The 16,934-nt window shown below is 44.4% G+C and overlaps 1 protein-coding gene across 2 annotated transcripts in view; it reads right to left on the bottom strand.

Annotated features, from left to right (window-relative positions):
• The window catches only part of LOC146188684 (WD repeat-containing protein 13-like), a 35,074-nt gene that overhangs the window by 15,423 nt on the left and 2,717 nt on the right, over positions 1-16,934 (bottom strand). Inside the window, exons 1-7 of one of the 2 annotated variants that reach the window (XM_084603886.1) lie at positions 16,326-16,477; positions 15,916-15,970; positions 11,929-12,053; positions 10,618-10,700; positions 6,958-7,092; positions 5,244-5,410; positions 2,904-2,963 (exon numbers count right to left, since the gene is read on the bottom strand). In XM_084603886.1, coding sequence (XP_084460012.1) covers positions 2,904-2,963; positions 5,244-5,410; positions 6,958-7,092; positions 10,618-10,700; positions 11,929-12,053; positions 15,916-15,970; positions 16,326-16,333 — 633 coding nt within the window. In that variant the 5' untranslated portion in view covers positions 16,334-16,477. Of the gene's footprint in view, positions 1-2,903; positions 2,964-5,243; positions 5,411-6,957; positions 7,093-10,617; positions 10,701-11,928; positions 12,054-15,915; positions 15,971-16,325; positions 16,478-16,934 lie in introns of those variants that run through there. The other variant, XM_084603885.1, reaches the window with a different exon arrangement.

The raw sequence follows: 16,934 nt of genomic DNA, 5'->3' as shown, positions 1-16,934 counted from the left end.
AAATTACTATTCGTTACAATATTATTGACTCTTGGAAACGAGAAGCTGAAAGGCATTCATGCACTGGTATTGGTATTGTTAAAACCGCTCCATGTACAAGAGTGCACACAACCACCACTCGAAGGCCTTCAAGATCTCGACAGAGTTCTGAGCTGCTCCGCTGACTCGATACACTATCGACTCAATGGTCGTTGAACTACACGTGTAGCAGCGCTCAAATGCCTTCGAGTTGATAGACTATCGGTCTGAAGGCCTTCGAAATGACCATGTGACAGAAGCATTACATTACCACCACAATGGAGGAATGCATGCACATTGACCCATGTTCTTAACAGACAGCAAGACAGCATGCGAGCGCAACCTCCAAAGAGATGAAATGTTCATCTCAAGAGCAAAGAAAATATCTGTGGCAGTTGCAACTAGAGTAGCTGCTACTAATCTATATTAGTAACTCTAGTTGCAACCAGCGGGACTGCAGCCAATGAGCACGTTTGCTGTCAAGCATGAATAACCTGTTGAACAAGTGCAGAGTACCTAGATGGCACTAAGGTGTCACCAAATGTGCACCCCTTAAGAGTTTGGGTTGGCCATTGGATGATAAAGTAGTGAAAGAAATCTGGACAACAGTACAGGCACAACAATATTAACGGTTTTCGTCGTTGTGCTATCATACAGCGTGACAGCAGATGGAATGGCAGGCACGTGCCAAGCTAGCAGTATGTGGCACCATCTGGTGCCACTTCTCAGAAGGTACACACCACGTGAAACGCTCACAAAGAGCATAAAATGAACATTTCTGTACGTCAATTAATCAGCCCTTAGCGCAATTATGCAGGTTCAAGGGGACAGCAAGCATGGACAGATATACCCTATTTAAGAATAAATGGAAGTGAGAACATAACCTTTAAATGCATTCCTGCATTAGGAGAACAAATTCTTTGTTCAATGCAATAAAAAGGTGCGCCAACAAGACACGGACGAAGGAAAGGCAGGACGCACACAAACGCTGCATTTGCGTGCGTCCTGCCTTTCCTTCGTCCGTGCCTTGTTAGCACAGCTTTTTATTGCATCTAACTATGAACCAACTAGCCCGACAAGTTATACTAAAGCTTCTTTGTTCAAATTACAGGCATGGTGTACAGGTTAATGCTCAACTTTTTGTCAGACGAAAGGACATACACAAAAAATAATTAGGAGGGCGTTTAAGCTTTGCCTTAAGAGTAGACGAGATAAAGCCCTTGACACTATCTTTTCACTCTGTGAATTTTTGGCCCTGAGAGAATGGTATAGAGTTTGGCGAAGCGTTAAACTTCTTTGGTTGGTTGCATTTAGGGGGAAGGGCAAAGCACACAGTGTCTGTCTCATTTCTCGGTGCACACCTATATTTACAATTAACAGCACACCATTGGAGGTACAGTGAAAGCTCGTTAATTCGAACCTCGATAATTCGAATTTTCGGATAATTCGAACTACACTACTTGGTCCGGCCAAGCTCCATAGAGATCTGTGTATAAAAAAGCCCGTTAATTCAAACGCGAGTAGGTTCTGCTACGGATAATTCGAACTACGCGCCGCCGCGTCTGGGCGGCTTGGCGCACATCACGCGGAAAAAAAAAAAAAAAAGTAAAGAAACACCTCCGCGATCGGTAAGCATAATTAGAGGCTGCGCACGTCCAAAACGTGGACAGAATAAGGAACCAGGTAAAACCATGGAAGAGTGGGTAAAACTTAAATGGCGCCATGACCGCCATGACCGGCGTGGCGGCCGGCGGCTTTGAAGGGAGGGGACGCGGCCACGGCAAGGTCAGTGCATGGCGGCGGCTGCCTGCTCTCTCTTCTGCGCAACCTCCGTAGTTCGCAACTAAATACTCGTCAATTCCAACCCTGTTAATTTGGAAATAGGGATAAGTACTGTCGGCGCGGTCCCCGCCAATGCCCATAAAAGGCTATGATCTCGGACGGGCACTATGGGTTAAACTTTTTTTTTTTTTGCGATAGCCATCCATCCTTCCACCCATCAGTCGTCAACGGAAGCACGCGAGTCAGCCGCGATTATGACGCCGGCTTTTAGCACCGTTCGCTCCGATGATTTGAGTGGCAGTAGACGGCGCCGCCCGCCCAAGTCGCTCATAGCATGATAAAGCGAACATACTGAAAAGGAGGCTTGCACAACCTGATAAGCGCTGGCACTTTGCCAAGTTCGCTTTCCTCCCCCCTGCCCGAGCTGAAGTCAAAAGATAAACACGCCGTTATCGCCGCGCAGCATCTTGGCGCACTGCCAAGAAATGTTTTGTGGACCGTGAAGGCGCGAAACAGAGGGACGCGCTAACGACTGATGCCTTTATTATTATTATTATTTTTTTTTTTTTCAGATTCGTAGGCACAAATCGGGGCTGGGTGGGTTCATTATGCGAGCGAGTTCGTTACGCGACTAAATACGGTACATTTACCGTAGTACAAACGGTTTTGGTCAATTTTTTCGAGGCCCTTCGATAATTCGAACATCGGATAATTCGAACTTTTTTCCCGGTCCCGTGAAGTTCGAATTAACGGGCTTTTACTGTATACATATGTCACCATTTTGAATCTCTATCACAAACTAGCCCTTAGCACAACTAGCAGATGGATGCCAAAATGGGAAGCGAAAAGGTGCGGCCCCACTCTGAATGTTGCACAAAGTGCTGTTACGTCACAACTTTGATACCAAATCAAGCTCGTATTTTCTACGACACTGTTTTTCTCATTTCGGGTTACGGCAACAGCTTTTCAGTAGAACGAGCTGTATGCACACTTCACGTAAAAGATTACCATTGGTGGGGGGGGGGGGGGGGGAGGAGATAGTGGAGAACTGTGGTCTGTAAGCAAGTTGTTTAGGAAGTACAATGTCAAGGGAGGCTACTGACCTTGAGGTAGATGCCAGTTGAAATGTTGAGCACCTGGACGAGACCCCTGTCGTTCCCCGTCTGGCAGGAGCCATGGTGTCAAGGAACATGTAAGCTGTTGCGTCATGGGAAAGGGATCCAAAACGTGCCCAACAGAGCACTCGCATCCCATGCACTTTGTGTCACATGCTACACCTTGCACAGAATATCTCGGGAGGCAGTTTTCCTCAACATATTCTTCCGTGTCATCGTCATCAGCAGCCTACCTATATGTATATCCACTGCGTGCCACAGGCCTCCCACTTATTCCTACTGCAGCTGTGGCCATATAATGCCTGGAAAAGTCTTAAAACCTTATCTAACAAACTCCCTGACAATACGTGTTGCATTTCCATTCTCTTAAAAGCTAGTCCACTACCACTCAGTCCACAGCATCAGAAAAGGAGCATTAACAATACATCCCTGCCCATACCCACTTCTTCTCGATTCGGACCAGGATACCTCCGACTTGCATTTGTTGTCTTACCTACTGTGCTCTATTGTCTCTCAATGCTGCATCTATCATTTTCCTTTCTACAGCTGACTGCATGCTCCTCAAATTATGTTCAACGTTTTTCATTAGCCACTACCTATATCCACCATGAAAATAGTTGAATCCAGATATATCGAACCCGGATATTTCGAGTTTTGGTTATATCGAACTCACGGAATATCCCCTTGAAAATCCCATGCAAAAGCATAGGAAAGCTGCGTCATATATCGAACTCAATTTCACCGGTCGTTCAATATATCGAACTCCGCACCATGCATTGGACGCGGTGCGCCTTCCCCAAAGACGATCGCATCATCAGCAGTTTGCCGCGTGACGTTTTCAAGCCATGTGCGTGAAGCAATGAGAGAGCCAATGCAGCAGTGGTGTTCAGGAGAGGGAAAAAACACAATAGAGCGAAGCGCAAGGATGTGCCCACTCTTCTGTCGAGTTTTATCTCTCCCCTTCCTCTCTGTTTCCCAGTCTTCTTCGCAGCAGCACGCACCACGCACGAGCAGACAAGCCAGCTCAGCCCGCGACAGGCGCTTTCTCCAGCGTGTGTTGTGAACTTGTGAACGCTCTGCGAGCGGCGGCTGACGTGTGATGCGCGCCCTTGGCGCGTCTCGCGTCGTTGTGCTGCACGTGTGCGGCTGCGAATGCAGAAACGGCTTTTTTTTTTTTTTTTTTTTTTGCTGCGGGAGTCGTTCATCTTTGCCGTCGTGATGAACATGCGGCGTAACATATGCTATGACGGCTGGAGACGTTAAAAAGCCATAATCTTTTTTTTTTTTTTTTCTTTTGTGAGAGTCGTCCTTAATTGTCATCAGCAGAACTGAAAACTGGGCGAGTTGCTGTACGTTCAACATTATGCAGAGCGCAAAAAACGAAGACTGGGGAAGAAACATGCAAACAATCAAGTGCTTGTTTGTTTGTGTGTTTCTTCCCCTGTCTTCGTTTTTCACGCTGTACATAATGTTACTTGTCGTGCTGAACGTGCGGCGCAGCGAAAGCCATGACGGCTGCGAACATTTTTTTTTTTCTTACGAGAGTCATCCATTCTTACATCTATGAATCAACGAAAGCGTGCGATCAGCTGCGGTCATGACATCAACTTTTAGCATTGTTCGCTTCGAACGGCATTTGCAGCTATCACGCTTCCAATGATTTTGTGGCAGTGAACTACGCCCACCCCAAGCACGGCGTGGTAAATCGAACCTGGCTTGTGCAATCAAGCCATCACGGACACTCTGCCAAGTTCGCTCCGTGTCACCGCTGGATCTATCAAACGTATAGTCAAAAGATAAACATGCCGTGACGTCATCGCTGCCTAGCGTCTTGGCGGGCTGTCAATAAATCAGCTATGGATGCGACGGTCGAAACGGAGGGACGTGCCTCCAAACGCTTTGCTTTTTTTTTCAAATTCTCGGGGGCAAAAGTGGGGGGTAGGTTCATTATGCGACTGTGTTGATTACGTAACAAATAATATATCATTTTTCACGATTTCAAGCGGCGTCTCAAGCTGATTTCTGTATATCGAATTATCGATATATCGAATTATTTCGCGATCCCCTTCGAGTTCGATACATCCGGGTTCGACTGTAGGTGAATATAGAGCTAGGCGGCTATATCTACAGGTAGATATAGGTAGGTCGCTGCCCCCCCCCTCCCCCTCCCCTCCGCCCACAGATGATTGCTGAGGTGTAGTTGTTTTATACTTCCTGCAAGAGGGATATTGAAGAAGCGCCCGCAGTTGCCTTCAAGTGTTCACCACGAGATGGAACTTCATAACAACTCAGAGAGAAACCGTGCACCCCTTTCTTGGCAGAGGATACGACCACCATGTTGTTGTTGGCCGGCTGGAACACGCACGACAGGATGGCACCACCCGCTGGGTCAGGCACCGTCCGCACGCAACTGCCGGTATGGGCGTCCCAGAGCCGCACTGTGCCGTCTAGGGAGCTGGACACCAGCAAGTCGTTGGACAGGGACCACTCGAAGCCTAGCAACAAATGAGTGAGTGGAAGGAGGAGCAGCTTCATTCACTTTTTCACCTCCGCTAGTAATTTCCAGCCATGTTAGAAAGTGCTCGAAGAAGCAGGTGCGGACAAGCACTATGTCGCCATCACAGTGCATCGTGTTGAACGACATGCTCTTCCTCATTTCCTGCCCAATGGCAGCGCAGTCAATTTGCCCACCTTAACGACGCATCACAAAATGTCGCAGAAGGAGCTTCGGTTTGTGCCCCCCATGTGTTCTTTTCTTGACTGAAATGCCCTCCTGCCGTGAAAGACACTTCTCATGGATGGATGATGAAGATTACTGCATATGTATTTATATTGCAATAAAAACATTTTAATCCAAACTTCAAGGGACAGGAAAAAATCTCCAGACCATCTGAAGCTTGACTTATTGCATGACCCTGAGAAGGCTGACAAGGACCACTTGTATCTTGACGTAATTATGCAGTGAGGGACTGGGTGATGAGCACCTGCTTTTGGAATCAGAACAGTGCGACTACTATTACTGTTTTTAGATTTCTATTACTGTATAACAGTTAATGCATAATATTATTATTATTATTATTGGTTTGGTTTGGTTTGTGGGGTTTAACGTCCCAAAGCAACTCAGGCTATGAGAGACGCTATTATTATTATTATTACTCGTTACGCTCGCTGCTGTGTGCACTCCAGAGGTGCTCGGTCGACTCTGCAGCGGGCAGGTCAGATTTGAGAAAAGCTATTTTCATGACGCTTACTGCGTCATTCAATCCTGGATGCCGCCTTCCTTTGGCAGCACGTTTGAATTAACCTGTGCAAGGTCCATAGCGTGCCAATTAGCAAGCAAATTTTCAAATTAATAGGGACCAAATTAACTAGCTTACAATATAGATAGTTTTATGCCTTTGAGTCCATATAGAACAGGGATAATAGGGAGGAGGTACGCACTGCCCACGACCACTACGCTGGCCACAGCCCTGGTTTTGTTTTAGATGGTTTTGCATTCATCCCCATTCTGGATGCGACAAAGCCCCAGGACATGGTCGAGTTTCTCTGGCCATGTGTCGGGAGTCAGACTACCCCGCCGCTGCGGCAAGTAGTTCGAATTATTCGTGGCGGAAATGATTCATGATCGAATTAATGGGCTCTTTCATATGCAGACTTCTATAGAGCTTGACCGCAACAAGATGTTAGTTTGAATAATCTGAAAAATAAGGCATTCCTGCAATACACTGAGATATGCACGTCAAACCTCGAACATAAACAACACAGCAAATTGCTATGGATAACCAACTCTTAAAACATTTTCCCGACAAATTCCCAGCAATGTTTAGTCTGCGTACTGAACAAAGCTGAGCACAAAACGGACATGCCGAACTTTGCACATGCTTTGCACATGCACATGCTTTGACGTCACACAGTAGTCTTTGCCACGCTACATGAAACAGGCACTTCCCATCATTCAAATCAATAGAGCCAAAAACAAATCATGCTGAGCTTCCTCGTGATTCACACACAGGCACAGTGGTATAACAGGGGCCTCGCTCACCGGTGACCTTGCCGTGGTGCCCCTCAAGCATGTAGAGCACGCAAGGTGGATCCAGGTGACAGATGGACAGCTTCCCATCCGCAGACGAGCAGCCCAGCAGGTACTTTTCATTATTCGCAAACCGCACAGAGGTCACTGCACCCAGTATTCAGATGACATGTGTGCCTCGGGAGACTGAGTGAACACCACAAAACTCTACTGACAAGACAAAAGATCGAAAGGATGCACATGCATTATCCTGAGGCCTGTGCAAACTTGAGAGACATATTTACTAGCACTAACAGCAGACACGAAAGCTTGACTGGCTTTATTATTATTACTATTATTATTGTTATCATCATCATCATCATTATCATCATTATTTTTATTCCTAACAGCAGACACGAAAGCTTGACTGGCTTTATTATTATTACTATTATTATTGTCATCATCATCATCATCATTATCATCATTATTTTTATTCTATATTATGGCTCCTCTTTCTCTCTTTCTGCTTTCACTCTCACCTTCATCTCTTCCTAGCTGTTCAGGTGTCCATAGAGCAAGTGTGACAGATACTGTGCCTTCCCTTTCCTGTGAACCAATTATTATTATTATTATTATTATTATTATTATTATTATTATTATTATTATTATTATTATTATTATTATTATTTTATTTACTATTTCTGCCACTGCATAAGCTACCTCACCATCGGACAAATCTTGACATAACCTGAAAGAGTGTTTTCAAAAATAACTGCTCTCGGTTTATGTTCACTGTAAGCAACAAAAACAATGACAAGGAAGCAAAGTCTTAAAGCAGCATTTGGGACAAGTTCAAGCATTATGCAGTTGCTTCAAATAAATCAAAGTTCAGTGTAGTACAAGGGCCATTTTAAAGAACTTCCTTCAAGTCCTGATTAATTTTGTCTCAGCCTGGTTTCAAGCAGACGATTTGTATTTTCCGCAACCCTGACTCAAGTTTGTGGCGCAATCAGTGATATCACAATGTCACCTTGCGCAGAGAAGCACAACCAACACTACCAGAGAAAAGTGGTGACACAATTTGCCTTCAATAGCAAAAACACGCTTCAAAGTGACACATACATGGATATTGCAGAACAATAAAAAATAAATAAATAAAATGCTGCAAGAAAGAAGGTCGCACTCATCAATAGCAGTAAAAACGATCACAGTGTTGACCAATAGAATAGGAGATATTATATGCATGTGCTATAGCTGGGTTTTGTTTTGGGGTTTAACGTCCTAAAGTGACTCGGGCTATGAGAGACGCCATAATGGAGGGCTCCGGAAATTTCGACCACCTGGGGTTCTTTAACGTGTGCTGACATCACACAGCACATGGGCACCTAGCTTTTCGCCTCCACTAAAAGCGGCCACCGTCGCCGGGATTCGATCCCGCATCCTTGGGCACAGTAGTCGAGCACCCTAACCACTGAGCCACCCCGGCGGGGCACACATGCTTTAAACCAACACCGTGTTTACAAACAAAGTGGGCGCTCGCGGCGCCGCAGCCAACTGGGGGTGAAAAGTAGGGCTAGCCCACATAGGAATACATGGCACCGAAATATTTCAAACCAGTTTTGTCATTTTGCGGGGCACCTATGATGTCGTTCAGTACAAAGCAACTATGAACATCCTAGAACAGATTGTGAAAATATGAAATCTCATTAATGAGGCAAAGTATTTTTAAAACGCCGTGAAATGTATGGGGGTGCGAGTCGAGAGGGCGACCCTTAGAAACATATGTAAACACAACTTACCGCAACAGTTTTCTCATTTTGCAGAGCACCAGAAGTGGTGGCCGATCGTTAAACTTTGGCCAGTGTTTTGAAGAAATCTATGACAAAGTATAATGTGTCTCTGTGGAGGCAATCTATTTTAACATCTCCTTGAATAATCTTTGTTGTGAATCCGGCGGACACCCTCAAAAGGCAAGCTGGGATGTGACGTCAAGGATGTGACGTTACGAAACTGGAAGTAGAGCCGAAAAAGGGCATAGGAAGGGATTTGCACGCAATTTGAAAGTATCAAAGACTAAAATGGGCAAACAAGAAGTGAATTAAGCTACTAGAAGCAACCAGCAACAGCATCCGTGCTTTCGCATTACTCCAATGTAGATTCTGCAGTGCTCTTATTTTGAATAAAGTGGGTGCGTGCAAGGTCATCAATGGCCATATATGCTAGTTACCTATTTTTCTTCTTTTATTTTCTTCTTTCCCCGTGGTATTGGTATGGTTCTCATATATCATTCTGCGCTTTCTGTGCTGTTTCCTCGTCTTTTTTTTTTTCTTCTTTCTGTATGACGCAGACAATGCAGCGTGTGCACCGACATCGGAATACTATAAAGCCTCTCAAAATGTTTGCTTACGACTTGCCCATCACATGCATGTATTGCAACGCAACTACACACGTATTCGTTTTAAACGAATACGTGTGTACTTAGAGCCATAAGAGATGTTTTCAGGAAGGAATGACATCGTGCCCGTTAGTTTGCATTTAATTCTACTCAATTTACAAAATGAACCATGTCCCGACGGCATCATTACACTGCCCTATGCGGCTCAGCCCGTCATCAGCACTTGGCATGTTTTTTTTTACTTCTGCCATGCAAAATGATGTTGGGGCATGGCATAAGATGTTCACCAAAAAAAGAAAGGAAAAAAAAAAAAGAAAACGCTTGGGCGACTCGCCTCCTAGACGTGTGGGTTCGTCTAGAAACGCGCCACACATATTTATTGATAAATATGTTTTACATAGATGTCAAGCACGAAATGCTGTGGCATAGATATACTATTCATGGTCTTAAAGTAATGCACAAGCTCATAATAAACGACTGCTTTCGTAGGCACAAAGTCAGCTTCTTTGAGACCCATTCTTTACATCTATTGTTGTTTGGGCCGCGCTACCGCAATGCATTTTTAACTCAGATTTTATACGAGGAGTTTTAAAAGTAGATTGCCTTCGCAATGACGCAGCATACTTTGTCACACACTTCTTCAAAGCGTTGGCCATTGTTTAACGATTGGCCATCACTTTCATGGTGCTCTGCGAAACTAGAAAAATGTTGCAGTAAGTTGTGTTTACATGTGTTTCTATGGGTCGCCCTCCTAACTTGCACACCCCCTACGTTTTGCCGTGTTTTAAAAATACTTCGCCTCGGTAATGAGATTTCATACTTTCACTATCTGTTCTGGGATGTTCATGGTTGCTCTATGTCGTATTACGATATCACAGGTGCTTTGTGAAATGAGAAAATTGCTTTGAAACCTTTTGGTTCCATGTATTCCTATGGGCGCTAACCCTACTTTTCACCCCCAGTCGGCCCAGCCTGGCGACAGAAGTGCCAACACATTGTGGTTACGTTACAGATTGGTGTTGGTCTATAGCATCAGTTCATAGGAGGCACATGTTTGGCAGCCATCGTCTACACTGTTTGTTTTATGAACAAATAAAGACTACGAATCTTGGACTGAAAGTAAGATAGCAACCTACGGAGTGCACCAAGCAACATGCAGCAAAGAACGTGCAGGAAAGAGGAAGAAGAGAAAAGAAAGAGCAGCGGAATAAAAATAAAGAAAAAAGAGAGCTTTGTGACTTTATCCCAGTAACCAGAGTGGAGGCACTAATTAGAGCAGACTAGATGGTAACACTCACCTGCGTCACGATGCTGGTCGAAGATATGGTGGACTCCCGCAAAGGCATAGTTCTCCGAAATGCTCGTGCCTCCCACTATGGCACTGCGTAAGGCACCACTCAATGATCAGTGACAAGAGATACTGCCGAAGCAGAAGTATGAAAACCACCTGTGTGGCTACGAAATGTCTTCATGCCTGCTAACCGCCTTAACTAAAACGTCCTCACTATGTGTCCACATACAAGCGGCAGCTAACCAAGCTAGGAACAGCTCTGCATATTCCTGTACTTGGCCCAAGTGAAGTCGCAACTGGAACACTTGACAACTCTGGTGTTATATACACACTTCCACACGCACGTAGTAGTTCAAAAGCAACAAAAAAACATTTCATTACTGCCCGAGTACGGTTATCATCTGAACAGTGGCAACAGCAAACAGAATGCCTTGATGACGTTACAAGCATACTGGCTGCTTCAGGATGATTGCAAAAACACTTATTTCCTGCTTAACTCTCAAATGTTTCACAGGTCTACAAAGAGACTGAACAGCTAACAAGCAGATTTGTCACGAAAGAAGAAAAAAATTGCAGGGTGTTTAAAAAAAAAGAAACTTGAATGAAATCTGCTTTGGCTCTTGAATACTGGACTCAAGCTTTGAGTTTGGCTTCACCACCGACCACGCAATGGTCTCAGCATGCGCGTTTGTAAACAGGAGCTCATCAAAAGGTGCTCACTGTCGCAAGGCTTTCCAATGTAGTTGTTGTAGTCTTAGTAATGAGCGAAAATGCCTGTGCTGGCATTCAAGGAAAGATAGTAGTTACTATTGCTACACAGAACTTCAATAGACTTGCTCGTAAGGAACCATTCCCTGTCCCTTCATTAACCCTTTAACTGCCAACCCTGAGGTGTACTCGTCATGACAAATTGTACCAAAATCGCCAATGACGAGTTACACTCGTCCGGCCCGATATTGCGGAGCTGCCATACTGAAAGACGAGTTACGGTCGGCAATTGCATTGATTGCGATTTTGAACACTAGAGAGAGTTAGTCGACCATAAAAAACACATTTTGCACGTTTGGTGCCTAATTGAAGGCTCAAAAGAGCCATTTCACAATGCGCATGCACTGTGGGAAAGCCACCCTCGTCAACAGCTTTTTTTTTTTTTTTTTTACCTTTTAGTGTTCATTTTAACCACAAACCATCGAAGTAATAATTTTTAGAACCACAATTACATAGAGAAAATTATGGTCACTTAAAAAAAATTAGCAATTTTGGTACGTTTTTCGGAAAAAAAATTGGTGGTTAAAGGGTTAAGGTGAGGTGGGCATACCGGCTCGCTTCAGCAGCATAGGTCGGGACCAGCCCCTCATTCGTCAGGGAGTGCTGATTGCCAAAGGAGCCGCGGCGGGAGGGTTCTCCACTGGCTTGTAGCCGGCTCTCTGATGAGTCCGATGTCTGCGAGAGGAACAAACTTTCTTAGCTCCTCCAGTCAAGGCCATCATCATCATCATCAGTAGCAGCAGGATTATACCTATACTCCGTTTCATACATCAGGTGCAATGCAGCGAAAGCTACACAAGTAGTCCGCAAGAAAAAAAAAAAGGAGGCGTATCACTATGCGCTCGCTTTGTGGCCAAGTGGTTCCTGCGGAAACGGGCTCTATTCCGAGCATACACGTTTGCAATAACTTGCTTCGCATGCCTAGGCATCTTCGCAGTGCGGATCTTATAGAAAAAATGCGCACCGAAGAACCATTTTCTCAAAAAAAAGATGTGCAGCGCAGAGGGCACAGCTAGCGCTATCTAGTGGCATAGCTGGCAAGGTTGTGGGGCAGCGAAAATGCGACACGAACGAAAACGACATAAAAACATACAAATTCACTGAATCCGATCCTTTCTCCCTAAAAAAGGTGCTCTTTATGAAGTTGACGGCAAATGTAAGATGTATTAATCTTGCAGACAAAATAACTATTATTTCCTCTCGTCAAGAGCAGGCACTATTTTTCATCGCGGATGTGGAGAGCGCAAACAAGAGCTGTAACTTTGGAAGTGTTGCACTTGATGTATGAAACGTAGTATACTGCAGGGCGAACGCATATTCTACCAACTAACCCAGTCCTGTGCTATCTGCTAACGTCTAGCTACTAACTTCTTAACCTCATTTTCCCATCTAACTTTCTGCTGCCCCCTGCTAAGCTTTCCTTCCTTTAGAATCCAGTTTTTTTAGCCTAAGCGACCATCGGTTATCCTCTCTTCGCACTACATGTCCTGCCCAGGCCCCCTGCTAAGCTTTCCTTCCCTTAGAATCCAGTTTTTTTAGCCTAAGCGACCATCGGTTATCCTCTCTTCGCACTACATGTCCTGCCCAGACCCATTTCTTCTTCTTGATTTCCACAAGAATGTAAGTAACTCAAGTAATTTCTCTGACCCACTCTGCCTGCTCCCTATTTCTTAATGCTACCCTTAGCATTTTCCGTTCCACAGCTATCTGCGTTGTCCTCAACTTAAGTAGAACCCTTTTCATTAGCCTCCCCATTTCAGCCCTATCTGTTATATACTTTCTTCTTGAGTAATACCAGAAAGCCGCTAGTTATAATCTGAAGGAAGATATTCAAATTCAAACATAGTCAACGTAGTCAAACATGCACAGCTGGTTGTGTTGTGCGCATTTAAGACGACAAAAAAAAAAAGCCTAATAATGGTACACTGATGCAGAAAGGGAACAGGAAAGTTAGAGCTCATTCAGTTTCCTTCCTATGTTCGTGTCTCATTTTTTGCACTCCTGTGTCTTCCTGAAAGTTTCCAGAATGCCCCCAATCAACAAAAATGCAATTTATGTCAGTTGGTCCTATGTCCACGTTGTGACTATACAATGCTTAGTGAAGGTCAGTTATGTACTTCTTTTGGCTTATTTTTTCAGTGAAGAGTCAATATGTAAACAATTAAATTTCGTGTCTTTTTAAGTGTCAATGTAAACTAAACAACAAAATGTAAATACAAAATCACTAAAGCCACAACAGAACTTTATATAAGATGCAAGAGCATTGATATTAAATATATTAAATGCCAATTTCTCTATTAATGCCCGACTTGAGATTGTTCTTCTTGCAAAGGGTTGAAAAAATAATGAAAGCTGTGGCTATTTGTGGAACATTACATCCCTGCAGTAATCTAAACTGACAAAAAAAAAAGTTTCGTGCACACCATATCGGACATGTTCAAGACAAAATAATACAAATATGATTAAAAGCAAGAAAAGCATGTTGATCAGCCTACAGGGGCTTCTGGGCACACTCTTTCAACTGGGACCAAGCATACTAACCAGCCTGCTAAATACAAAATTTAGCCCAGCCGACACAACCTCGACATTTGCGTGCTCACAGTAATTGTGCATTGCAAAAAGAAGTGTGAAAGTGTGAGAGGAGGCCACCGTCAGTGCCTATAGTGAAGCTAACTCCTGTACATACGTGTTTTCTGTATAGGACAACTTTTGTAGACATATCATTTTTGGGTTCTTGTTTTATTTTTTGTAATGATGCCTAAGACATTACTGTACAAGGATCACCACGTCATATTCGCCTACGATGGCTAAATAATTTATAATTGAATTTCTTTTCTCACCTGTTTCAGTTTCAACAGCCCAGCGATGGCTATGACCTCACAGTCAAGTCTAGGTCATGCAAGGGATAAAAACAGAGCAATGTAATCATTGCTGTGCAATGATAAGGCCAGCCTGCCTCAAGAACAGGGATCATTAAAAGTGAAGAATCGGCGATTATGTCGCAGTTTTTTCATGTCGCACATAAAGACATGATTGTGACGTCACAGCCATCTCTTGGTTGTTGAAACCTAAACTGGTGAGAAAAGAAAATTCAATTATAAATAATTTAGCGGCCGTAGGCAAAAACTGCAAGCAGATTGATATACACGAATGACTTACGCATCATTTCCACAAAGAAAAATGACGGCAAAATTTGGTGTCTATAGTCCTTTAATGGTAGGCTGCATTTCATAAAAGCCAGAGCATGCGCACCCTCCTGACAGTTTCCCCACATTTCATTTCCTTTCTAAGAAAGCTTCAGGTGAGAGCTCTGCTTCATAAAGAGTCAGCACTTCAAACTTAACATGCACATGCACTGTACACAGTACTGAGTCTATATAAAAAAACTTGCTTTTTTTTTTTTTTCAATCAGGACTCTTGAGCTTGCTTTTCTGTTACGCACCAAACACTGTAGGCACTAAAACGGTGCTCATCTCCTTGCAGGGAATTTGCTGCAAACACAACTTTTCAGTGCTTTTGCAAATGCATAGTTTCTCCTACTTTCAAGACGTTCTGCAGTTCTTTCAATCTAACTACAGCACACTAAACACTGTCGCTACTTGCACAGTGAGAATTACCGGTTTAACTGTTTTCCTCCAAGATCAATTTTTTTTTCCGCGACTTAACTACATTTGCAGAAATGCAGTTATTGCAGTAATGCTATTTCGGTGTTCCATAAATCTGAGTGACAGCACCCTCGCTGAGAGGAGTAAATGATCCTTGCAAAAAAGAAAGCCCAAGAAAGGAGACAGCCAGCTTAAAGGCTAAGAGATGTTAGCAAAGTGGTGCTCCTAGATTAAAAAAAAAACAAAAACGAAAACCTAGAACACATGAAAACCGCCCACAACATAGCGTAGCAGGTCAATCCCCAAGGAAGACGCAGAGACTAGAAACAACATGTTACAGTGATTCCAAACTTCTTTGAGAGATGACGCAGCGATCAATGAATGAAACTGCAGCCAGAACTCATGAAAAGCATTCGATGTGTCATAACTAGCGAACACAGGCCATGAGCTAACTGAAGGATGAACAGCTTTGACACAGACGTGAATGGTCAGGATGGCGGCAATATGCCTCCAAATGTACGCTGCTCGCAATTTCTTAAGACAAGAGCATCGACTCAGCATTGGGTCAATAAGCTCAGCTTTCTATCGAAGCCGCGTCTTGTGGTGTTTCTGTTAGGCCACTGGACAAAGATAGTGAGCGCTAAGGAAAGCATCATGTGGGGTGCGAAATGCTGTGGTGTTGTGATATGGCAACTCCGAGGCTTCTGTCAGAATAATTCATCTTGGTCAAGCATTTGTATTAGGCTTTCCTCAGTTTCCTGTTCTTCTGTGACGAACTTTGAGTGTCCACACTCTTTAAGCCTCCACATTGTATCGGAGTGTGGAGGCTTGTAGGTGTGAGGTGCCTTTTTATCGGAGAGAGTGTTCCAAGGGTGAAGGCTCTACAACAAACACACAGCAGCTCTGTATCCAAAATAAGAAGAGAGACTCACTTCGAGAGTAGCCCGACTGTTGCTTCGGCCACCCATGCTTCGACTGCGGTTGCTCCTGCATCACAGAGTACGACAGTTACCGAGGGTCCTCTCAAGCATACACTCGGCTATGGCATGCATCGACAGTAGCTACGTCACAAGCCACGCTAGTTGCCAGCCATCTAGAGTTCAAGAGCTGTCATGCTTGGTGCGGACATAGTACACCACTTTTGCACACTGACAATCTTTATTCCTCTGTCTCTGTGCCTTGTCCACCCTCCCAGTGTTCTGCATGTAGTCCCCACCTTTGTTTACTCTTGCAACTACAAGGTACACGAGCACACACCCATGGAGAAGGTGCCCTTTTGCTGTCTCAATGAGCCCAGCTGCGCAAGTCGCATAATACAGTTCCTGTGGGTCCTGCTACTTACGATTCCATCCACAATGAACTTGCTACCCCGTCAAGGCAGTGCAGCGGTTAGGGCGCTTGAATGCTGTGCCCAAGGATGTGGGATCGAATCCCGGCCACGGCGGCCCCTTTTCGATGGAGGCGGAAAGCATGGCGCCCGTGTGCTGTGCGATATCAGTGCACATTAAAGAGCCCCAGGTGGTCAAAATTTCCAGAGCACTCCACTATGGTGTCCCGCATAGCCTGAGTTGCTTTGGGATGTTAAACCATACAAGCCAACCAACCAACAGTGAACTTGCTGCTGTTGTCTTGGGGCAGCACTCTCAAACAACTGCAACTACTACTTAAGGAGGGACTCGTTATCACTAATTAGCACGTGGCACGAAGCTCATTTCCTGGGAAGCGTGTCAGTCTACTGAGTTCTTCTGGGGCATCTCACTTCAAGAAAGCAAGAAAAGGCTGAACAGATAAACACAGAAGCAGACGACTAGGCCACAAATGCGTGCCTAAGTGGTTAAGCATGAACATACCAGCCAAGCTCCCAAGTTATTCCCAGCCCACACTTTCCATCTTCTACAGAAGGTGTTCCAGGAATGCTAACAAGGTACCAAGGTAAATAAATACACAAAAA

This window comes from Amblyomma maculatum, chromosome 5 (genome assembly GCF_055883805.1).
Source record: "Amblyomma maculatum isolate TAMU_Amacu chromosome 5, ASM5588380v1, whole genome shotgun sequence".
Taxonomy (NCBI): Eukaryota; Metazoa; Arthropoda; class Arachnida; order Ixodida; family Ixodidae; genus Amblyomma; species Amblyomma maculatum.
This window is presented reverse-complemented; position numbering and strand designations above follow the sequence as displayed.